At 34.3% G+C, this 26,262-nt stretch overlaps 1 protein-coding gene across 1 annotated transcript in view; it reads right to left on the bottom strand.

Annotated features, from left to right (window-relative positions):
• The window catches only part of LOC142410907 (adhesion G protein-coupled receptor A3-like), a 294,504-nt gene that overhangs the window by 114,478 nt on the left and 153,764 nt on the right, over window positions 1-26,262 (bottom strand). Inside the window, exons 9-12 of the mRNA XM_075504087.1 lie at window positions 23,776-23,974; window positions 22,287-22,436; window positions 19,139-19,300; window positions 13,989-14,204 (exon numbers count right to left, since the gene is read on the bottom strand). Of these exons, the coding sequence (XP_075360202.1) occupies window positions 13,989-14,204; window positions 19,139-19,300; window positions 22,287-22,436; window positions 23,776-23,974 (727 nt within the window). The remainder of the gene's footprint in view (window positions 1-13,988; window positions 14,205-19,138; window positions 19,301-22,286; window positions 22,437-23,775; window positions 23,975-26,262) is intronic.

The raw sequence follows: 26,262 nt of genomic DNA, 5'->3' as shown, positions 1-26,262 counted from the left end.
AAGCAAACAAAGACAAAGTCGTTTTATATGGCAGAAGTATTATAGAATGAGCCTCTTACACGCCACAGGAAAATTGTTGGGAAAATCTGGAGAGTGTACATGTGTTGAGAATGTGTGCAAGGGATGATCAAGAAAAGCTAGAACAAGTTATTAAAAGTCTTAATTTAATGTAAATGAATAAACTGTACTTTTCTGTTGATACTTTCCTTCATAACTAAGTGGCCTTAATTCAATTTAGCTGAATTCATTTCCAAATTAATTCAATTCAGCTGAACTGAATTAAAGCTACTTTGATTCTGGATAACAGTGCCTACTTAGGGTTTCACTTAAACACTTTAAAAATTCATTCAGATTAATTTTCCCCAGTGTCTGCATGTAGACAAAACCTTTAAATTGAGTACAATGGGAAATGAAGAAATGATGCATGGAGTGCCACTAGAAACTTATGTCTAAAATAATCTCTTCAGCAACTCAGAACTTGTTAAGGTTTAATGCATTTTTTATGTATTATTTCAATTTTGATGCATTATTTCAATACATACATATTGAAACCTACAGAGGAGACAGGCTTGTGCTCTCTCAAGCCCTTTCAACCATTAAGTAAAATGGAGTTGGTACCATTATTTCTTCTTTGCAAATTAGCGTGGTACGCTTTCACAACAGCACAAGAGAATGTACTAGCAAAGCTAATGACACAACATGAGAAAAAGAGTTCTCAAGAGTTCTAGCACTAGAAAAGTTTTCCTACACTTTTTTCTTCTTCATAGTTGTGCGAAGACATCACCATAGCTGTACGTGAAGTCTGCAGCCTGTTCCCTTCTTGCACTGATGATGTTTAATTTAGTGTCCTAAAGTTGTGAACCTCACTCCAGTACTTGTTCACTGAGCTGAATAAACATCTCCTCCCTGACTCTTCGGGTTATATAACAACATCACAGGACACATCTGCACGTTTTGCCTACAGAAGGTATATTCATTTTTTGATTCTCCTACACATAGCCCAGTTGCAGAAGACCCATTTCATTTTAAAGGAAATTTATTCTCAGATCCTAATAATTATTAAAGACTTCCATTATTTGGACTGAAATATAAGGCCAACCAATTTTACTATTGTAATACTTTCAAGGATACTGCGAAATCAGCAAATACATGGTAGCTCTTATCAACTGTATACATGTTCCTGAAGAACGGAAGGCATATTGGAAAGAAAATCATCATCTAGATACCTTACTCTTCCTAGTGGTAATAGTGTTTTAGAAGAAGTAGGATTGTCAAGTCATGTCTGCTACATAAGTAACTACTGCTAGCATAAGCCTGAACAAATGTATTACTGTCTATCAAGGATGAGCAGATAATTAGCAGAAGCAACTGGTTACCAGCTCATGCTTATAATGTCTCAATACTTACTAAACTATCTTACTTTCGCTGATTATTTGACATATATTAAAGCATCCCTGAGCCTAACGCTAAGAGAAAAGATAACCTTTTAGAGGTTTTAAAACGAAGATATAAAATAGCGCCCTAGTCACTTTATGTTTGCCTTTTTTTTTTTTTTTAAAGTGATAACAAACTGGGTAAGATATTTCCAGGAATTCACAGATCATTAGCCAAACTAAATATAAACTCCTTTTTCAGTGCAGTGATTCCATTGGATTTATACAATGGTAAATCAGGCCCATATAGTACAGCAGTAGGTTTTCTGAGCATTTATTGCAGATAGCTATCAATAGATTTTAACATTCACTGCTAGTTTTCAATCATGTCTAGAGTGATGTTCCACACTTTAATGAATCCCCAAGAAACAAAACACTGAGAACCACTTTAGCAAAAGATACCCAGTGAGTTTGATCCTCTTTGAGAGTTCCTTCCTTAAAGAAACTCTAGCAATTGCACTGTGGAAGAAAACTTAATGCTGAAGCTTGATTCTGCCATTCGATTCCATTTGTTATTTGACAGAATTAAGCTAAACTCTAAGGGTAGGATGCACTTTATTTCAAAGACACTACATACATTCTGACATATACTCCCATTCGACATTTACTTACTACAGACTTCACTTAAACCAGACCTGAAACTTATGAAAAGGAAGGATTAAAATATAGATGCCAAATCAATCAAGTACACTGAAAGCCCACAGAGACTGAAAACCATTGTTCTGGTGAACAGGAGCTGTTAATAAAATAGTTTGGAATGCATATGTAATCCTATTTTGTGTGGAAATTAAGAATGTACACATTTAAATGATCAGTACTACTTAAATAGCATATTTGATGTTCTGTGGCATTTCTGTAGATGACTGCTATCATCAGAAGTGCAGTGATAAAGGCTGAAGAAACACAACATAGCTGTAAATAACTCTTCAGTTCAATGAGTCTGATAATTATATGCAACTTTGATAGACTATATTTAGTAAGAGTTTCAAATCTGTTAGACATTTTACACAGTACTGATCAAAGTGAGCTTATGAAATACAGGAGGCTTTCTGTAATATAATGTCACAGAAAAGTGTTGTTTGTGTCTTTTTAAAGTGTCAAGTTGTAAGCTTACTCTTTTTCTTTCAGAGTAGCAGCATATGCTGGTCAGTGAAGCATACACTACACAGCTGTTACATTTACTGTATGACCTGTACATATTGAATTAGCCATTGTGTTTTTCAATTCTGGTTCATCAGACTTTTGGTCTGAGGGGCTTTAATCTAAATTTAACACCAAATTGTATTATTTTGCTATCTTGTCTATCCATAATTCATAGCCTCCAGCCTGTTTTGATCTAAAACAATTGGCCAACTTTTTTTTTTTTTCTTTTAAACAGTAACACAGGATGTATGAAAAAAATTCAGTACAAGGATTAATGGCAGAAAACCTTCAGGACTGCAGTTTGATAGTGTATGAATACATATTTGCATGCACACAGAGAGGATGTTAACAGATGTGGGCTTTTTAACAGTCATCATCACTCCTGTTCTCAGGTTTTTACATTTGCGTTCATGGTACATTAAGAAAGAGAACTATGTCTACTTCTAAGAACATATATAATATAATATAATTTAGTGAATAAATAAAAACAAGTGTGGTACTGTAAGATCTTAAGACTGTAATCCATTAAGACGTCCCAAAACCTCAGATCATTTTTTTTTTCCAAAGAAGGAACCAATTTCCTGTGTTGACAATCTTCTGGATACAGTCTGTTGTTGAGGAAATCCATAAGGCATAGAAAGGTGGATATAAAAAGAGAAGTGCCACTGCTTTTCCTTGTCTCTATATATTTTTCTCCCAAAGCACCTAGCCTATGAGACTACTACTAGAGGCAGGAAACAAGGCTAAATTGAGCTTTGGACTGACCCTTGGTGGCTCTGCTTATATCCCTAAATTCAACACTTTTCACTAACATTTGAAAGAACGTTAGATTCAAGTTTCTTACTGAAGTACTGAATCTTTCTAGCTATCATAAGTACAACTGTAACTTCTGATTAGTGTTTTTTAAAATTACTTTTTAGTAACTCACTGATACCAAAGAAGAAACTGGTACAAGGCCTGGATGAAGAATAATTTAAAACCATTTATTTTTCTCAAGTTCATTAAGGAAATCTAATTGTCTGTATTTCATCATGAAGTTCTGTCAGAAACAAAGCAAAGCTGCATATAAGTTTCATTCCCTAAAAAGATAGTGAAGCAAATTAACTTCACTTAGAATGACTGTCTGTCTATAAAGTCATACAATGAATATCTATTTAGAATTCATTTCTCTGTAAAACAGAGCATAAGTGCTTCATTAAAAACTAATCTGGCATTAAAACCAGTAAGTTCCTTCATTGATGATTTGGAAACTCAATTAACACCTGTAAGTTCCTTCACTGACAGTTTGGGAATACAATAACAATAATTTAGAATAATGAATTAATTCTTATGTAGATCTATGGAATTTTGAAGATGTGATTTTTATAACACACAGTCAGGAAGTTATGCTATGGTCACATCTGTACTTTCAGGTCTGTATGTACTGTGTTAAATAACAGTTCAACTAATTTACAACCTTTCCTTTATATATTTAATATATATTATGCCAACCATATATAAATGAATAATGCAGGAAGAGTTCCCAATATGAACATTAATCAGCATATCAACATTCATTTAGTTAAAAGTCAATTTCTCATTGAGATGGGCTCAAGAAATACTGTGCCTATCTTTGAGATGCTCACTGGGACAGTAGTCGTGCACTCTTACATCCCATTGTAAAAGTGTAACACATGACATTCAGTCTAAAACAGCAGACAAGAAGGAAGAATTACAGTCTCAGTCAGCTCTCCTAATAACACAAGTCTTGTCATAAAGTTTTGTTTGTTTTTTTAAAAAAAACAAATAAACAACTCTCTCCTTCTCCCCCATCACCAAATCTCTCCCTCTTCCAACACCCTCCAACAATATATGCTTTAACAGAGCAGAGAATGATCTCATGAGGACTGTAAACTCAGCAAACTCATTCTACTAAGTTAACTATTTTTCCCCTCTCCTTCCCTCACTCTTTTCTATTTCATTTTCCCTCCATATTTATTTTTAGGAGACACTCCCAAAGTTCAGAAAATAGATCAAACTGAAATAGCTTATAGGGACCGTAAACACATAATATTACTTGTCTATGTGTGCACTATGCCTTCCAGAATAAGCATTGCTAACCCCATACACACAGAAACCAGGACTCCAGTCCCCAAAATCATGAAACTTGCTTAAAAATTTTGTAATAAAGTTATTTATATACATGCAGGTGTATGTGCATGTGTGGTCGTAGATGCACACGACTTTACCATTCCTTTCATATAGTAGAGAATGCCAGAACTTTACCTTGATCTTTAAAACAATAAATGCAAAAAAAAAAATCTCACATCATTATTTCATCTATGTATTTTTAATGAATATCACTGCATTACATCAACAACTACTGCAAGAAAATTTTTTACTTCACAGATTTTTATATGTATTTTTAGATTGATGAGTCAGAATATGCTAAGTACTTCTGGATTCACCACAATACAGAACATCTTTAAAGTTCTACAGAGTGATAACAGTCAATCAAATAAGGAAATATGGAACCCTTTAACCCAAAAAAAGAAACTTGACATATTTCTAATAGTATCTTCATGCTTTTTTTGGAAGTAACAAAAAAAAAAGGGGTGAATTTCTTCTCCCAGCTAAGCTCACCAAAAACACAGAAGCAGCACTCTGCCCAATTAAATCATTTCCTCATAAACAGCAAGGCAATATTGGCAGTAGTATTTTAACACAAATTTCGCTTCCTGTGTCATGGAGACAGTGCTGAAGCATACTAGTCAACTCATTGGTATAGTAGTCTCTTCATAAGGCACTTCAAAAGAGGTATTCTACATAATTGCACCCCTGTCTACACTGTGCTTAAAATATAGAGGTAACATACCCAATTCCTGGACTGAAAATTTGCATTCCATTGCTGACTTCCACTATGTATTCAGTAACAATGATCTGTCTGGCTCGCTCTCTCTATATATAGCCTCTGGAAAGCTCCCACAACATAAAAATTATAGTGTCCTAACTACCACATAGAAAATCACACATATTAATTCCTCTACATCCACAAAACCAAAAACCACTCCAAAAATCTTTGATACATGACCTCATATACCGCTGTATTTCCCCTGAGCAGATCAGATCCTTAAGAGAAGCTCCAGTCAACACTATCACTTTTGTAAGGAAAAAGACCGTACCTTTCAGTGAACACCTTTATGCCATGCACAGGGTTTGAATCCTCCAAAAGGAACCTCCTCACCTCTGTGCCATTGGCAATTTCCCCCTGATTATCATATACAGCTGGGGACTGAAAAGTCAGGAAACAGTTAAGAGTTTCTGGGAGAAGAACCCACATTCAGAAAAAAAATTCCAGCCGTATCACCTGCTAATCATCAAAGCAATCTATTTTAGTGAACTCTTTATCATCATCAAACTATTTGTGGTCCAACATAAGACAACAGGAATCAAACCAACCCAGAAAAAAAATAAATATGAAAAACTTTTAAACACACTTCTACAGTTACTAAATTTATCCATTTAGAAATTGGAAATGCCTTCTGTAACAGCAAAAATAGGTGACAATCAATTAGCTAAACAACCATGTAGTGAAAAAGGTTTTGAGAAACAAACTGTAATTATTTATTGGATGTTGAAGTATGTTCTGTTAGCTGGCATCAATCTTCCTCAGTGAAAATAAAATAGGCATTAGAAAGAAGAATTTAGAAAAGAGTAGTTCAAAATATTCAACATATACACAGTTCTATAAAAATGTAAAAAGTTGATTATTAGCATAGTAAGAAAATTAGAGTTGGGGCATAATTCCTCAAATGTCAATGCAGAACTGGGTATTTCACTAGTATTCAATATTCTACTTGTTCATTATTACCTTTGTACCATTAACTTAACTTAAAATATGTTCTAACAACTAATGTACTGTGTTATTAACTGTTACAGTGTCAATGTATTTTTCTTATGAGATTTATCTTAATTAGTGTACAAACTATTATTTAACAGCAGAATGCACATGAAGGAGTCTAACAGTATATAACAAGGAAACTAATCTTACAACGCCCTTTGGGAAATCCCAAAGAGAACTTTTCTGTAACAAGAGCAATAGTGCAGAAAATCAGAAGAAAACAGTCTTTTACCCAACCATTGTGGATGAGAGAGTGACAGCGTATCTCTCAGATATATATTGACAGCATACATAAAATCAATATGATTCATGTCTGTCCAGGAACAGAAGCTTGTTTCACAAGAAAGCATATGTGAGTTGAAATAACAGAATTTTATATCAAATATAAGTTGGTAATTTTCACAGTCCTTTTGTCCTTGTATTTATTCTCTTCAAGCTACTCAGATTTCTTTTCACTTCTTCATATGTATACAACTTAAAAGTCCAACCTGTACATATCATTAAAGGAGAACCAGTTAATTAACTTTCAGTTATAAACATAATACATGTCTCCGAAACAACAATACCATAAACAATGAAATTCAGAAAACACTTCCAGGTGGCTGATGTTATTTGCAGAATAAGCTTTTATCTGCTAAAAGAGAAGCAGCAAAGGGCATGATAAAAAAAGAGGGGACATGAGCTTTTAATTACACATTTTAAAGAACATAGGTTCTAAGCACCTATGAAACAGAAAAAAGTGATATAATAAATTTTTCGTACTTTCAAAAAACATAATGTATATTAATTTTTATATGTTACAATATATGTTAAACAAATATAATAGTTGTAGACACCCTTCTGTATACCTAACATAATTGCCATTTGTCACACATGCATGAATAGTATTTTGGCACTGTTTCATTTTCTCAACATTTAGAAAGATCTGCAAGAGCAGGATAGCCATCCACATTATAAAAGACCACAGAAGCATGTGCAGAGAAAAGAAGGTATATTGAACATAGAATACCAAACTACAAATGTTGAAGATGTCATAGTAGGCATAAATATATAAAGACATTGTTTGAGAAGGAATAGTAGTAAGAGGTGTAAATATACAAATACGTGATTTGAGCATTCTGGAAGAAGAAAGAGAGGGGCAGTTTGTCTTGTCTGGTTTTGGTTTTGAAATTAAACTCATATAATCAACTGAATGACAGACATTTCAGCTTTTTCCATAGCTAGTACTCAGTGTACAATCTAAACACACCTGCAAGCAAATTAATGCCTGCACAGAAAATACTAGTTTATCTATCATATTGCTGTAATTGAAAATAAGTGGAAATTCTTCCAAGATCTTTTCTTACTACTAAATGCTTTTATTTAGTTTAAATTTTATTTTAAAACAAGGACTCAATGGCTGTAATGAGAGATACCAACAGCTACTTTTCTATAGATATTATGTCTAAGAATGAAGAAGAATATAAAAAAATTCTTTTTAAATGTAAAAAATATAATGAATGTGATTATTCAGAATATTGAATAAATGGATACTGTATGCCTGGATAGATTCTAAATCAGAATAAAAACCACTATAGGATAAAATTTAAAACTATATTTTAAAGATAAAAAAACCACATAAAATAAATATACAGGGAGGGAGCAGGTAAAATATAATACACTTCAGAATCCCTACGTCACATAAGATATCCCTTTGTGACAGTACCAACAACCTGCCCACGGAGAAAGAAGAAACAGACCTAGAATGGTTACTGTAAAAGCAATATACAGAAGTTACACCCAAGCAAACTTTCCCATAAGTTCCCAGAGCAAATTCTCAAATTAATATCAATATCCAATACAAGAAGAGCAAAATGCTTTGGGCGCTAAGACACACAAAGAAAAGAATAGGGGAAAGAGAAAAATGGGAAAACCAGACAGTTCCCAAAGGAAAAGGAACACGGCAAATTCTGATGTGTAACATGAAATGTCTTGATCTGAATGTTTAATCATGATATATTTTACAATACTTGGAGGAAAAAATATTTTGAAATCAAAATAAGCTATGATATTATGCATTCCGACATTGAGCCAAGTGTCTCACTGTAATATGCCATACATATAAAACAGAAACTAACTTTTGTTTGGCAGTGTCCTGCTTCACTTGGCAGTGTTTTCTTTATTGCATGTTTTCTGCAGTTGTAAAAACTAGATTCAGAAAAAAGAAAATGATAATCTTGTACTAATCTGTATGATACAGACATACTCAAAGTGCATCATATTTGATGAGGAAAGTGCTGTAATACTCTTTAAGAAGCAATGTAAGCTGGGAAATTAGAGGAAATCATGATGGAAATGATGATGCCAACATAATTCATGCTGCATTTATGACGCCTATCAACTTACTAGTTATTACACTCTAGAAAAAAAAATACAAAATTACCCTAATGATATACTGTGGCGCACTGTAGTATAGCAGTACTTTGTCGGGTATGTTGGCTTGTATTTTGTTAATATGGTGCATGTGGTTATGGAACATTTCAATATGAATCTTCTCAACAGGAGACTGAAAAACATTTGTGCAATTTTTTAATGTAGAAGTGAATGAAAGAAGATCTGGACTGGGAAACATTTAATCTGATAGACTTGACCAGAAAAATTAATCCAAAGTAGCCATCTTCTGTGCAAGCTGCAGGAAGTATTTTCATTTTGTATTACATTTTAATTGAGTTCACAAATTCTAGATATTACTTTGAATTCTAAATTTCCTTAGCTGATCTTATTGCCTTGAAAAATTCTGTATACATGCATCCTGAACATGGAAAAATATATCTTAAATGGGTAAGCTACTCAATGAAATTAGTAACAATAAGCCCATACTTCAATGAAAGTACTTTCCATAACCAGGTTCACAGGTGATTAGAATATACATACCATTACAAATTGCCAGTGCAAGAGGAAGGTTCCTATTAATGAAAACATATGATCTAAAGAGCTAGAAGAGAAGTTTTTAAATGCTTTTGTTGCTTTTGTTTTACTGAAAGAGGACAAGGTATTGCTCAAATCTTAGTCAAAACGACTTGTTTTTGCAGAAGTACTATAGGAAAGTATTTTGGAACCTATAGCTGGCTAACTGCATGTCTTACACTCTGGCTTTGACACTTCCAGTGTAAATTGTAATTATTATTTCCATAAGAATTCACTTTTCCATTAATGAGAAAGTTAATTATTGCACACTCTACTAAGCAGCTTCCCAACTGATATAATTAATTATCTATAGAGATCCTGAACATTTCACATATAGTGGATTGCAGGAAAGGCACTTTCATTACAAGACCTGTTTTCTGCACCTTCAAAATTTCCCCTTCACAATTCCTCTTTGGGTTTTTAATTCTGTGCTTTATCCTACCCCAAATGCCTTGTCACTCGTTGGTGGAAATCTTTGCGTTAAGTTCTTTTCTGCACTCTTGTTAACTTCTACATATGAATTTACTATTATTTATACATTATTTGTATGGTCTGACATTCAAAATTTATTTTATGCAAGAAAAAACCTTTTCTTACATACGGATTGTATATTTTCCAGTAAGTATCTGAGACAAGAATATTTCTAAAATTGTATAATGTCTCAAAGTGGTATAAGGGTTTCGTCAAAGCACTTTAGAATTTTTTTTCATGGTTAGCATGTCTAGTACCAACCATAGTACCAATTTAAGTTTTAACATTTTATCACACGGACATCACCTGTAATACAATCTGACAAATCAAAAGGTCAGTCTGGCTCAGAGCATATAAGAAATAAATAGAATTGAAAAGTTAAATGGAATGCATGGAGAATATTATGAGGAATTCAAATTTCGGAAGTCAGGGATTACATGTGAAAATATAGATTACTGAAATTTGAAACTTAACTTGCTAATTCATTTGTGAGCCAGAAGAATAATTAAAGAGAGGAAAAGACTTTTTATTTGACAAGTGTTTTCAATTAAGCTGAAACTGTAAATTATATTAATAAAATACTTTTCTTAAAGTCCAAGCATGAATACTGAATCTACAGTCCCCTATAAACTACATATTTGATTATGATAGTACAGGAGGTTTAAAAATTCATTTTATGTTGAAGTAATTTTAGTGAGTCAGAGAAAGGGTTAACCATATAACTGATTATCTTTGCACACTGGAGATAGTTTACAGGATCAGACTGGAAGAGAGATTAGGTTCAAAGTATGCTTCAGGTCTGATATCAAATGGGAACCAGACACTGGATTCATACTGAATGGCACTAAAATTTCGTAAGCTATTCTCACATTATCTGAGTTCAAACGTTACAGCAGCCTTGTTGGTGTGTCATTATCCTGATATCCTTAGACCACAGCCAGGTCATGGGACAGAACTGTGCCTCGGGAGCATTCTTGTGACAGGATTTCAGTCTGGAGTCCCAGGCTGGGAAGATGCCCTTAAGCCTACTTAAACAGAGATGAAAACAACCACTGTGTCAAAATACAAGCCACTGTATCAAAAACTAGGAAGATATATCTGAGCCATTTTTTTCACCCAGTAGAGTCCAGTCAGGCAGCAAAAGCTCCCTACTAACAGCAGAAATGGGACTGAAGAGAAGACGTCTGGGTCTAAATCCTACCAGAAGAAACTTTTGGTCTGCAATAGTGATAAATGATTCTTTTCAACCTTTCAGATTGGTTACTGGCTACAGAGTCAGAATTAGATTTAAAGATAAAAATTTGTGTATCGAACTGCAATAATATTTTCCTTTAGGGTACTTGGAAACACTGCAAGATAGTCTATAAAAGACCTACCACATATTTGAACCATAAATGGATATAGGTATATTTTAACAGTTATCTCCTGAACTCGTCTGAATGGTGGACCTCTTTCAGTGCCCTTTAAATTATTTAATTTTCTAAGTTTATTCTTTTTTAACTTTTTTTTTTAACTTATTTATTTAACTTTTTTAACATTTCTTCCCCTTTTGGGGGCTCTTTATCCCATATTAACCAGATCAGGTTAAATTATGTACAGACAACCACTGACTAGATTTGTATCCATTTCCTACCATTGCCAGGAAATATCACTACGGGTAAACTACAAAAGCTTTGATTGTATTATTAAGATAGTTTGTGATCATCTATTTCAGTCTTCTCCCATCAACTGCCACAGATTGCTTCATGGGTATTCACTGTTTTAATTTATTAGTGCAATTGGTTAGCAACAGACAGATGGCATAAACAATTGTTTATGCCTAGAGAGCAGATGATTTACCATATTATACATTTGAAGAGGGCCACACTTTTTAGCACAAAAATATATAAACAGTCTCTTTTATTAAGCTTTTTAAGGACAACTTTTCACATTTTTATTAGAAGTAAATTAAATTTGTAATTACCATTTGTAGTTAGTGATTTTCATTAGATTTTCTTCTTTATGATTAATCCTATGCTAAATAGAGGAAGATTCTAAGAATAATCTCAGCATCTAAGATGAAGTTCTAAAGAGTCAGACATAATAATGAGTATTACTTTAAAAGATAGTGACTAAACATTGGTAACTAAAACAAACAACTCCCACCTCCATCACAAATTCTCTAGTTTCCTGAACTTTGCATGGCACAATCAACTAGGTTTACTGTTTGCCTCCATTGAGCAAATATAGCAATAATTTTGCTAGTGGATGATGATAAAAAATCCCATTTTCTGTTAGCAGTTACAATTCTACAGATCATTATATTAAACAATGAAGAAATGCAACTCATTTCAGAATGAATTAAAGGAGTGCTTAGCCTAAAAGTTTCAGAGAACAATGAATGAAAACATCTTGCTTTTCAGGATTAGGTTAAAGGACTATATTCAGTCTGTTTATTCACATATCACATTTAAAACCTGAGTACACCTTAATGTTAAAACCTAAAGCCATGAAATTAACATTTAACTGAATCTATAATCTCCTGTATTGTGCTGTTATAATATTTACAAATTCATATACAGTGATAACTACTGATCCACCTAATAAAGTCACTTCTGTCAGAATATATATGTCACATACTTCAAAATTGCTTTGCATGGTAATAAGTTTACTTTCTTTCTCCTAGCTTCTTTCTTTGTGTAGTCAGTAGAGTTTCCCTTCTGTATGTTGTATATAGTCAGCTAGGTTCAAAATACATTAGGAAAGATTTTACTGAGATCTTTATATTGTGACATTCTGCCAACATTTTAGAAAGGGGTTTCAAATAAATTTTCTAACTTACTTTGTGTATTTGACACATGCATGCTGATAGGAGAAAGGAGAAATTTGTATTTATGGTAGAATTCTTTATAACAGGAGAGAGACACAAGTGCTTGACCATCAAACTGTCAAGAGATTCATTTACTAGAAATGTTGGTACTCAGTTTCTGAAGGAATACAAAATATATTGGTAGAGCTGATAAATAAAACTTTCCAATTCATGTAATCCCATGTATATTTCTATAATGATAATACTATTGCATACATTGCAGAGTGTTCCAGGGTTGCTTCTTGCAGAAATCTTGTAACTTTTAGATCTCTGACATTTGGTTTTCATCTTATGGATGTCAAACTCTTCTCTTTTCAGAGACAACTTTCTCTTTCCTATAGATAGATATGTTAACAGTGTCCACAGAAGAAATGAACTCTATTGCAGGAAACAAACTAAACCTATTCTTCCATTATTCAGATGATTCCTTTTTACCAGAAGATCCTGAGAGCACAAACTACCCTATCACTTACTGCATAGTCCATACAGAAGATTAAAGTGCACCAAAGAGAAAATAACTTAAATCAAAATACTTTCAAAGTTCAATAAACTAGTAATATTGTCCAGAAAAGTATCATTTTGTCATAGTAAGTATTTCAAGAAATAAGCCTATTAAACTGAGATTCAGCTGAAGGATAACAAAAATTCAACTCTGCAATACTTAAATTTAATAACACGCTCAGCCAAATGCAAAATTCCATTTCCTGCTAGATCAAAATTTAATTGTTCCACTTCATTATTTGATAATGACAGTGCATTCTATTAAAAGGTTTATTTATTATTGTTTTTCTTCAGCTACTACTCAAAAACTCCAATGTAACACTCTCCCTCTGTATAAAGTTCAGAAGATAGAGAATGTAATATTATTTAGTGGAAGGAAAGGTAATTTCCCTAAAAAAATACATTTTTGCAATGTAAAATCCCCTGAGAGCACCTCACTAAAATATTTCCAAATTAATTCAAAGAGATTGCTTACACATAGAAAAGTTTGCAGAACCAGACCCAGAGATAGAAAGAATAAGACATTTACTCATTTCTGTTCACATCCTGCATTCCAACATTCTGCCTGATTACATTAATGGAATATCTGTTAGCACAACAAAATATGCTACACCAGTTTAAGGCCACTTACATGTTGAAATTATTAACCAGTTTACAATGCTAACAACACATAAAATATACATTTTCCAAATCAGTATTCTCCTTAAAGGTACTACTGAAAACACACTGAAATAGGTAAGTTATATTCACGATTGTACTGACTTACCCTGGTAGAAGAATTCACCAAGGAACCATTCAGATTACCAGTGTTGCACTTGAAATTCAAATGTTGATCAGGGTAGTGATTTGCTTCCCAGGTTCCCAAATCATGCACCACTGACTTATCAGAGTTTGCAGATATTTTCTGGAAGGCAGTGCAAGTCATTCCTGTGAAACTAGATGGCTTGATCATAAAGGCCTCCAGAGCAATATTACGAGATACCTGTGAAAACATTGAGAAGTGGATATGTTGCTAACTCATTAAGCATAATTGCATTATTATATGTGCATTGTGTATTTACTGTATATAATTTATAAAGGATTGTGCATGCACACACTTCCATACATGTTCATAGAGTAAGAAAGAAAATGGAACTTATTTAAAAAACTGATCTAGAATTCTACAATGGCATAGGGGGTTTGCTTGAATCTTCTTTAGGAATATATCAGTTTATATCAGTTATATCAGTTATTATTATATCAGTCTTGCAATAGTGTCATTATCAGCTTCAATGAAATCAATCCTGATTTAAAGTAATAGAGTTACAAAGTTAACTAGCAACAGCCGTAGTAGGAATTATTTAAAAAATGAACAAGGATGTGCTTTGTACCTCAGAAATGAAACAGAAAGTTTCTCAGCTATATGGTGGATGGATTGGTTTTTTACAGATCTTGTTCCATTACAATATTGAACATGACTATATGGTTCAATGCAACACCACACTATAGGGTCTTTGGCCTACACTTTAGTGAGGTGATGTGTCTAGATGGAGATTGTAGCACAGCACAGAGATATGCATCTCTATCCTTAAACTAGTATATTCATTTCAGCACAGTCCTGTGCATGAGATAAATAGCTCATGTTATAATCAGGTTGACTAACTTAGACTGGCACCACACTGATTGGACTATATGGTTTCTGCTTCCAGGCATAGATTGTTTAGCGATCTGTGAGTGTATGTATTTTGCACATTGATTGCAATGTAAAGAGTTAAGCCACAAACTAGCAGGTTTATCAGAAGGATAAATGTACAAATGTGATAGTTTTATATTCCTGTACTTTGCTTCTGTTATGCAAGCTAGCAATACAGAAGTACCTTCAATCCACCGAGTAAAAATTGGTGTGCATCCTTCAGAATTTGGGGCATCATATGAGCTGTGCTGTTAAGAAATGACTTCACTGAAGAAAATCGCATTAATTCATACTAATAAATGAACCTAAAGAAAATGTTTTGCATAAAAAAATAAGGGCAGCATAGAGGGTAGCCTAACTGTGTAAAAGTCACGGTACCAGAACAAATTGAATCTTAGCATGAGACACAGTGCATGACTTTCTGGTCCTCTTTTGAACTTACAAAAAGGTTTTTGAATGCACGCTCTCCAGTCACTGATGGTCCTGCATATGTCCAAAATGAAAGTACTGAAGTCTCATTAAGCAATTCATTTTACTTTTTGTCAGAATTAGACAAAATCCAGAAGCTTTCAGTATATTTTTTATACTTTTTATATGAAAGTAATATATATCTTTCTTATGAAGTAGCCTAAAGATTCTTTTCAATTGTTTCTAAATTCCTAAAACATCCCTTTTATAGATTAAATTTCCACCTCTTCTGTCCTTGCCTGAAGGTGAATTTTTTCTACACTTGAATAAAAATGCCAAAGATCATTAAGAATAAAATAATTTTTGTGTTAAAAATCCAGTGGCTGTTTATTGAAAACTCCTAAAACCTGAAACTAGGTTTACTTGGATAATTTTTTGTGCCATCTGCAGATAGCCTTCCAAGGAGTTAAAAAATTTACTGCTTCCAGAATACTATTATCCATATCACGGGAATCAAGCTCAGTTAAAACTCCTGTGTGGTAACAGGTTTTCCTTATTCTGGGAGAAAGACACTTAATTAATTCATAACTTCTTAACTCATAACTTCATGTTTTCTGCTGTAGAATGGGCATAACACTAGTTCCCTATTTCATATTTGTGAGGTGATGGTGAATAAGATGTTTGCTAGATAATGCTGTAACGGGGATTCAAGTGATTTCACAACAGTGAGCCCTATTTTTTAAATTTTGAATATTAAATTCTTTAAACACTTGGGGTTTTCCACTCCTAAATATACCTGTAAAGGGTTGATGATGTTCAAACAGTGTGAACATGCCATTCTCAGCATATAGAAACAGATAGGTAAAATGCAAGGTAAAACAGCGTTCATTATGTAGGATTGTAAAATGAGCTAGAAAATGAATACAGATGAACTCAGAGCAAAATTAACCATGGAAACAAGCCACAGTCAGGTACATGTTATGAAAAGCCACAAGCTAATCTTGTCTCTAAGCAGTACAGATACAGAAAATGATAATTTGGTGTCCCTTTCCTAAACCTCAGATAAAGGCACCGCTCAGCAGAAGGGCCAAACGGGATTGTTACCTGGGTAAGCTGAGAGCAGCACCAAAGGCTGCAAAGACTGAGAGCACAAACAAAAAGCCATGTTGCAATTAGCCTAAAATATTCTGGCAGTCTCACCGGCTGGAGAATGAAATGAAAACTCTTCAGAGGTGGTTTTGAAAACTATTGCATGAACCTGACGCAGGACCACTGAGATAAGTTTTATCATCAGCTGGAAGCCTTTTCAAACTGCACATCTGACATGTATACACAGAAATAAAATAAAAGCAGGACCGAAGAAGCGCCTCAGAACAATACTGAAGGGAAATTAATTTGGGGATGCTGAGGCATACAGATCCACCCCGGGAGCTCTCAGTTGCCCTTGCCTCTCTGGCTGCACCCAGGGCCTCTGAGGGGACTCCCATCCCCTTCCCTCTGGCCCCATGTCAAGCTGAGGATCCTCCAAGGCCTCACCTGAACTCCATGGTGGCTGTGTCACAGCCTGGCCACCAGCCCTGGTGCCCCAGGCCCACCATTGACCTGGGGACAGCCTCCTCACCACGGCCTGGCCTGGTGACCACCAGGCTGTGACTGGGCCCGGTTACTGTCACCAGGCCTGACCCTCACCTTGATCTGCTGCCTCGCGTTCCCCGCCTGGCCTCATCACCACCACTGATGGTTGCCCCCAGAGTATGATTACAGGCAGAGATTATGGGTTGCCCCCGTACTCATGGATCATACTCCCCGGCTGGGGGCAGGGGGACAGGCCCTGGCTGGGGAGGCCCCAGCCCTCGTGGCATCCTGACAAGAAGCTTTTTTCTATAAGACTTCTCTAAGATTTTAAGTGCCATACAGCAGAATAACGTTTTCTTTGTTTTACTGTTATATGCTTATTAAATGAAACATTAAATATATCATAATTTTCTATCTATATATGAAATTATCTAGCATTTGGAAGTTGCTACTGGCCGTTCTTCCTCCAGTGTGTTTTGTACGCCATTTGACAGCAAGGGAGACTTAAGAACAAAGGTATCCATCCTGGTGTTTTTCTGACCTTGAAATTAGTCATTTCACAACCTCATGGAACTGGAAAAACATTTTTGTCTTCCAAAAATGATGTAGAGTAACAGTCATGGCTCCGAAGTAGCTTTTCAATGTATAGGAACACAGTCATGCATATGTTATACGACTGACACAGTTTATAGAGGTGCCTTTTTTTCCAGGAATTGTATTATAAGCTAGTGGCTACCTAAGCTTTGGGGTTTTCATTTGCTGTTGTTTAAAATAAAGAAAGCAGATGCAATTTCTGTGAGACAGTTTGCTGGCTGGCCTCCCAAAGGAACAGAAGTGTTTGGTATTGCAAGAGATGACACTAGAAAAATTCCACAGCTTTGTTTATTTACAAATTGCACTCAACAGTAAACTAATTCTCCTACAGAAAACTACAAGAAGGAAAAAAATAAAGCATGGCAAAAAGGTTAGTGACACAGATCTGCATCTGAGTACACAGAATTACTGTTTACAGTAATGTCAACAGCTTCCTGAAGCAGTGGCAAGAAAAAAAAATCACCTTTGGCACTTGACATTTAAAAGAAATTTAAGTATAAAGCAACAGAGCCCCCCTAGCTGTCACATTGCAAAATACCTCTAAAAGGCACATTATTGTCTCTATGTATTTAATATAAATAAATAAATATTTTCAGCAAATTTCATTCTTCTATGTAAACAGGAATTAAATGCAAAACTTCCTTTAGAAAACAGTCCAATATATTTTTGTCTTTGTTTGAAAGAATGCTTTTCTAAAAATACGCAGTGAAGGAACTAAGGCCATTATGTTATTTGGCTCAGCCATAATGCCTGGTTTTTTTTTTTTTTTACTTTTATACCTTATTGCTGTAATTGAAACTAGCACTGAATTCACTTTTAAATAGTGTCTTCATGTAAATTCAGTGGACAATTAAGAAAATAATAAAGGTTGTTTAAAAGCAAGCAAGCAAGCAAACCAGCCCAAGAAGTGATAAGGCTTTAAAATATTTCTCTAAAATTCTAAAAGGATAAGTTTCAAGCTTCTGATTTAGATGCATTTCTGCTATTTAGATGTTGAAACTGGCAAAAAGACAGTTTCTCAGTATCCAAATGACAACCCCTTGGTATCTCAATGACAAATTCATGTAGGTGGAGGCCAAGGAATAAGAACAATTATTTTATACTGCTACAGCTTGCTTGTAAAAATCTAAAACTAACCACAAATTTGTAATCTTTATGACAAGATACACCTTTTTTGATCATTTTCTAAATGCTTTAAGTAAGTATTGTCTAGAATCCTCTCTGAAGGTTAAAAAATCTTCAGGCAACAAGGGAGCATGTCGTCTTTTCTCTTATTAAAAATTTTACTCACTCAACTTAGACCTTTCAAAACAAACCCATATACTGTAGTGACAAGAACAATAGAAACAGTGAATAGTAAGAACACTAGAAAGATAGTGTTGTGAACACCCTATTGTAAGAATAAATACAATAAATCAAAGTCAAGAAATAACACTTTTTAATACCATCAGTGATACTAAAAAAAAATATTTTGGTCTTCCAAATAGAATCCAGGAGAAGAAAAAAAAATTCACAGAATCCAAGTATATCTACGTAAATCGGCTATGCTGTGTATCTGGCTTACACAATCTCGCTTCTTTGTATACTAGTTGGTTGTAAAAATTGTGAAGAAAAATGACATTTTTAAAATAAATTCTGACAAAAAGCTTTGTAATTTTATGAAATACCTTGGATATAACTTGAATATTGCTGGTCAGTATTTGACTTGCAATGTGTTCCACACATCGTACAATCCTGGTGCAGGCTTTGTCTTCCTTTTGAGCCATCCACAACACATGGTCATCGACCAACATTATATTGCTGGCAATTTCAATAAGAGCATCCCCAATCTGGAAGAGAAAAAAACAAAAAACCCAAAAATTATATTGTCTGGAAAACTCACAAGAATAGGAAAAGAGTACACAAGAGTACAACTGAAAGCAGGCATCTTTTTTCTCTTAGTAACCATCATTCAGAGACAGTTTTGATTCTATTGAGAAAATTAAATGGACTGAAAAATAAAGACCAAGAAAAGAAAAGTGCAACTGACTTCAAGGAAAAGCCTTTTTATTCACAATTTCAAAGCTTATCTTCAAGATACGCCACAAAAATTGAGTTTCTCATTGGGCGATAAATGGAATCCTAGAATTATCACCCTCTTTCTTAAACTGATTAAAATTTACCATGCCCCTCTACCTTTGGGAAAAAAAAAATTAAAAAAGAATATTCAGATATAACTGAGGTGCTGATACAAACCTATATCATGTCATTGGCTATACAGAAACTGTGGGCTTATAGCTTTGGATGTTTTAATTCACTCTTGTGGCTAACCCAAAGTGATAAATCTTTGTTTTGCCAGATGATATTTTGCAGATTTTGGTAAGTATGACTATGTGTTTCAAATTTTTATTAATGTAGTACATTTAGAAAGAATAAACATCACTGAATATTTTTTTGTGATTATTTCAAATTGAAATGAAAATATTTACTTTTTAAAATTCTAAAACCTAATTTGAGTGAGATTTCAAAATTAACATTACCATTATTTTTGAAGGCAAATATATGCCAAATATATACAAGGTTGTCACAAATAAACTTGAATAAAAAGGTATATACAAGAGAAAAAATGCCTGAGAGAAATATAGCTGCAGAAAAGTTCAAGAGGCTAACAAGTCAAACTAATAGAAACAGAAAAATAAGGCAAATACACAAATAATTCAGTGGGAAGGAAAAAAGAAATTCAGCAATGGTGAAAAAGGTTTAAGGAATGACTGAAGTTATGAAGTTAGTTCTGTGTTTTCAATAAAAAATACATAAATTTCACATGCCTTGCAAGGGACACAGATATAATAAGACTATATGTGAAATTTTATGTGGCTGTTCCTGAAATATTTAATTTATTTTTGAGAACATAATTACTAGATAATTCTAGATGGCTTTTGACAATGTGACAAACAGTTATTGATACAATGAATAATAATAAAACACATTAAGAGACTGGAGTGATTTATGAGAAACAATTAAAGCATACACCAATCAGCTAAGCAGTAACTTACTGAGGACAGAACAATAGTCTATAAATATACAAAAGGAGAGAAATAAGAAGAGGAAGTAATTTATATTATAACTAAATGCATTAATGAAGAGTAAAGGCACGGCATTAAAAAATACAAAAATTTGGGCTAATACATGTACATCTTCCTGGCAAAAAGTTGTAGTATATTGCAAATATGTCCCCAGTGCAGCTGTTGAAGCTCTCTTGTTTGAGAGGTGAACCACCAGATGGGACAAAGTACCACTAAGTTGTATAAAAATGAATAATTCTGTGCTGACTGGGAGAGGATATACAGAAAACATACTAGTTTAGCTAAAATGGTTTTAAAATTATTTTGATAAATCACAGAAAACCTCTGTGTATTTTCATTTATTTCTAATGGGTTTATATACCTGTAGTTTCAGCTGCTAGTCAATTCCAAACTAATATACCTTTGTTCATATGTTGCCTTGTATCAAATGAAGTTCAATCCTATTTATAATTACATAAGTGCAGCCTCATGTGTGAAACTACTGACACTTTAACTTCACGTGTATTTTTGTACTTTATGAGTGAGAGTCAAGAAATGGGTGTTAGTAAAGATCTCAATGAACAAGGAACCTACTTAGTGAACTTGAGAGAGAGGAAAAAGTGTAAAGTTCAAAATAGAAGAAGGAAACAGAGACAAATTAGGAGAAATGTTCTAAATTATGAAAACAATAAGGGATTACGAAGGTAAGAGATGTAGAGATAAGTGGTGGAGATGGAGATGTTTTGATACCAAAAACCAGAAACTGAAACCTATTTGAAAGGTGGAAGAAATCAATTAAAAGATTAGAGATGGTGTTCAGTTTTAATGGATAATGAATCAGCTGCTAGGAAAATAAAGAGGCTTTATGGTAAATCCAACTGTTTCTTTTGGATGGTAAATTTTTGTTTTGTCAGAAAGCAGTAAGATCTTATCAGGATTTTGAGCCGAAAGACAGTTGTAGCTTTGAAACATGATTCTTGGAGAGCACTTAATAATACACTTTAGGTCTGCCGTATAATGATGAAATTGAAGTTGGAGGCTTTCTCAAATTGGCACTAAAATGTTAACTGTTACAATCCCCAGAGCCAGAATGGAATGAACATTGCCAAACCAAAAGAAAACAAATGTTTTAACTATAGCTATCATGTGTACAAAAATTACAGGTTATGAAATCTTTATGCAAGCAGTTACTCTGAAAATTAACAGCAAAAACTATGATGAACATCGCTGTTCTCTATAAAAACCTATTTTTCCCATAGGGTTTGCATAATTCCCTGATTAGATTTCCCTGTAAAAATGCCATACATTATGCTAAAAGTTTCTGTAGGAAGTTGCACTTAAAGACACATTATCTTCTCTTCACATGAAGTGATACATGCTTTCAAAACTCAGTGAAAACCTCCTGATGAAATGGAGAAAACAAAAGAAGCATGTGTAACTCCAGCAGCCAGATGGAGAGGCACCTTAAGTTCACTCTAATATGTTAGACATGGTAGAAATTAAAATTAAAAAGAAAATTATAGTGGCTTATTGAAAACCAATTTTTATTCCTAAGCAGCAACGCCTTTGTCAGTCAGATGAGATGGCTTAGTTGTCCTTTTTGGCATAAAGAAACATATCACAGTATATGCAGAACATTTGCAATCAGAATACCAGCAATCAATTTTAGAAGCTACTCTTCAGTGTGTGCCTGCAAACATTAAGAACAGGGCCATATGTTAAGACTTCACTTCTAAGTGACATTTTTTTCAGCATAGAGAAGATATCTTACATCTTCAACTTCATCCACGAAGACAATTAACTTTTCCATTATATAAGCCAAATATATTACATCCATTTTATCCGCAAAGTGGGAAGCACCTCTTGTGTAGGCTGTCAGCTGGCGGGAAAATTCAAGCACGGTTGTCAAATTGATGTGCATCTGAAAATACATCAGAATTGTCAGGTGTAATAAATCAGCTAGCTTCGTTCTCTTTTAAAAACTGGAGATCACATCCATTTGTATAATGCTTGCTATAATTTCACGTGGATTTATATGCATCAGTAGTACCATAGACATACATTTCAGGGGCATATGAATGTATCTTCAGCATTAGGTCTTAGATTTCATTGCTGTTATCTGAAGACACCACCACAACAGGCCAACGAATTTTGAAGATTTTTGTCTACTTTTTCTAGACTGTAACTAACTGGCCTCATAAAATATTATACCAAGCTACTAACCTTGCCTTGCCTATATCTTTAGATCATCATGACAACAGCAGTATCAATGAGGGTTCATATATACAGTGGTGCATGGTGGGAGAACAAGGGTCAATGGTACGAAGGTGAAAGAAGAGAAGTTCAGACTGGTTATGAAGAAAATCTTTTCTGCCATGAGGATAGTCAAGCATTTGAAAAGGTTACCCCTAGAGGTTGTGCAGCCTCCATCCTCAGAGGTTTTAAAGACCTGAGTGGTTAAAGCCCTGAGAAACCTGGCCTAACCTCATTGGTTACAGGAGAATGGACTGGATTCTAGAGACCTTATTATTTTAGTATCCTATAATTGCACGGGCTCTCATAATATAGTAATTATTCTTACTTAAGTATGAACACATCTGAAACCAACTTCCTGTGGTGTTATCTAGCATTGCTGATTGGGAAGAAATGATCAAGGAAACTGAAAGTTGTAGAAGTTAGTGTGGCAGTTACAGGTCTGTGCCATACTCCATGCTGTTCCCTGTTACGCTCTTTTTTTCTCATTAATTTCTATCCATTTACTTTTTTATCTCATTCGCTCTTTTACTTATCCATCAGAAACCATTTAAGTACTGGTTTTTTGGAAGACATCAAAAAGGCATTCTAAAGTAAGCTTCATTTTTGCAGCTCTTTTAAATATATTATGGACAATGACTATGAGGAAAGGCACTCCAGCTGACAAAACTCTGATACAGGACTTCAAGATAAATTAACAACTTTCTGGTAAAAATGCATGAGGGGAAGACAAAGAAGGAACTGAATTGAAGCACTGATGACCTTGCCAACATTACTAATGGTCATCTAGACTCCAGGCACCCAGAGAAAAAATTATTAAAATACAGGCAATAAATGTTGTGCACTTGTTCCTACTACAACTTCAATTACCAAACACATTGACTTTCAAGTAAAACATTTTGTTAAAAGTCCAGCTACGCTAAACTTGAGGCTGAACAGACATTTCTCGCAAGCTATTCAATAAAATCGGTATTAGAGAAGGGAAGCCCTGGATTTCATAACGTTACCTGACTAAAAGCATGAAGAACTTGAGTTACTTCTTGTGAATAAGGACATTCAGAATAGTTTTCTTCATCCCAACGTCCAGTTCGATTACATTTACGCCATGCCTTAGACTCTTCTGCGCCATTGTGAAAGGCAATGGAGTTAAATGAATACTGGAAACAGGGATGGTAAGCAGTTATCCCGGCCAAAGTTTTGGGCCATCTATGGACACGATAATAAAAAATTACAACATGAAACTTCTTATTTAAAGGCAACTTACACTATAGCAACAAATATACAGAATATATGAGAAAAAAGGCTATTTAAAATTTTACCTCATTATGTTCTATAATGAATTACTTTGTTTCTTTGGAAAATGTCAAAAATATACAGGCTTGAGTCTGACTGGTCACACATTAATTCTGCATTAATTCCAGGAAGGTGTCTGGTGTTAAGGAAAAAAATATGGATGGCATTTTCCCTACATTCAGCTTTGCAGAGTGCACAAAGCAGAGCGGTAAGTCCATAAAGCAGAAAAAACCCCAAACCCTATTACTAAGTGCTGTAAAAGGTAAATGCTCAAAATGTACCTGACGATCTTTGCTTTGCATTTTGACCCAACACTACAAAGCTCTCTCTGCCACAAAGCCCCAAAAAGCAAAAATCCCTGAATGTATCAGAAACCAATAAACAAGATTTCAGCAGAGATTGTGTCTCATGGAGAAAGAAGGAGCTAGCCCTCAGAAAGTAACATTTGAGCTCACCTCCAATGATCTATTTGTTTTACTACGTAGTTTTACTTGCTATTTTGATTCTCTTCAGTGAAGTATTTTACTAACAGTTTTATGTTATTTGTTACCTCTAATCTCAGCTGAACAAATCATGTAGGTATACATGATTTATGTAGTGTGATTCCAAAACAGCCTTTGAAAACAAACTATAAACCAAGAACAGCCAGAATTCTTCTATTTAGCTCATGGGTCTGTTAAACAATACTGTTTTTCTGTATATCTGCTGCATTCTCTAGGATGGCACAACCGGATCTGTTTCTTTTGGTACAAAAACCATTGTCATTTCCAGGCTAGTATGGACATAGCAGGATCAGGTAATTGGGAGAAATCAAACAAAACCACAAGTATATTATCAGCAAGGCAGCATGTCTGGAAAGGATATGGTTCTTACTTTAATCACACTGATGTAATGATCGAACCCAACCAATCATAAAAATATCCTGCCTGCCAGTGAAGCCACACCTTGACAACCAACCTTTGCCCAAACATATATATTAGCCCCTTTTAGTTATACAATGCAGCTCCATATGGACATTGTTACATAATATACTGACAGGTTTGGGGCTATGTAAGTTTTCCTCATTTCAAACAAAGAAAAGGTAAGAAGAAAAATATTTTTATATGTCATAGCTAACTGTCAGTGGAATAATTCATTTTGTGATGTAAAAACAGTTGATGCAAAATGAACCATGAAAGGAGCTTCACAAAAAATCTAAATATGAACAGTAGTATATTCTCCTTTTGCCTCTGGGCTGAAATATTATTTTTAGTAAAACATTTGCATTAGTGCAATTGGGCCACACTGAGTAGCAACTTACCTCAAAAGTAAAACTAAAGAGATAATTCTGAAACTAGTATTAGCACAGGTAGCAGAACCTGGCCTTTATGAATAGGAATGATAGGACATAACAACATTACTATTTGCATTTCAGAATGATCTTACAGAGAGCTGAAAAACAAAAAATGAGCAAAATATGGCTGTCATAGAGAAATACTCTTAGTACATAAGGCCAGTTCATTCTGACTCCCAGTGCCTACTTCTTACTGCAGTTGTGCAATTATAAATACCACCTAGGCTGGTCAACTGAAAGAACCACACTTCCTGATCAGCTGATTTTTTTTTTTTTTTGGCCCAATAAAAGAACTGTTCCTTCTGGCTTTGCTTTTGTGGTTCAACTCTTTCTACTTACATACTTGCTATGTTACCAAAACTTCAAAGACCTTTGTAAGAAAAAGTACTGGTGTGACAGCTGCATCTCTGAGGATGAACCTTTGGAATAATTTCAAGTGCTAATGCTGAGTTTGAGCCTGGTAAGTTCTCTATAATATTAAACGCATTCCCTCAAATGCCAAAAGAACCTACAGACTCAGCATCCTTTTGATATACATTTAAAAAATAAATTTATATGGATTTCCACAAAGGTGATCAATAGGGAGAGAAATGTGCACTCCTGTTCTTTTGATTTATATAAAATGACAAAAATGCCCCTGGTGTTAGTTTGTGCAGTCTGTTGAATTTATATATATTTATTTATGAATAAAAGGATGTCATTTTATGGCAAGAACATGAACTTCATAAAGCTGTGATCGAAAAGACTCAGTATGTGTTATCTGATGGGAAGTATATATATTTTAAAAGATCTAATTAAAAGACATTTAAGCATGTCCACTATGAGAAAACACAATGGCAGTTTTTGCGATGACAAAAAAAATCTACAG

The sequence above is a fragment of the Mycteria americana genome, chromosome 6, assembly GCF_035582795.1.
Source record: "Mycteria americana isolate JAX WOST 10 ecotype Jacksonville Zoo and Gardens chromosome 6, USCA_MyAme_1.0, whole genome shotgun sequence".
Classification (NCBI taxonomy): Eukaryota; Metazoa; Chordata; class Aves; order Ciconiiformes; family Ciconiidae; genus Mycteria; species Mycteria americana.
The sequence above is the reverse complement of the archived record's forward strand: the minus strand, read 5'-3'. Positions and strand labels throughout refer to the sequence as shown.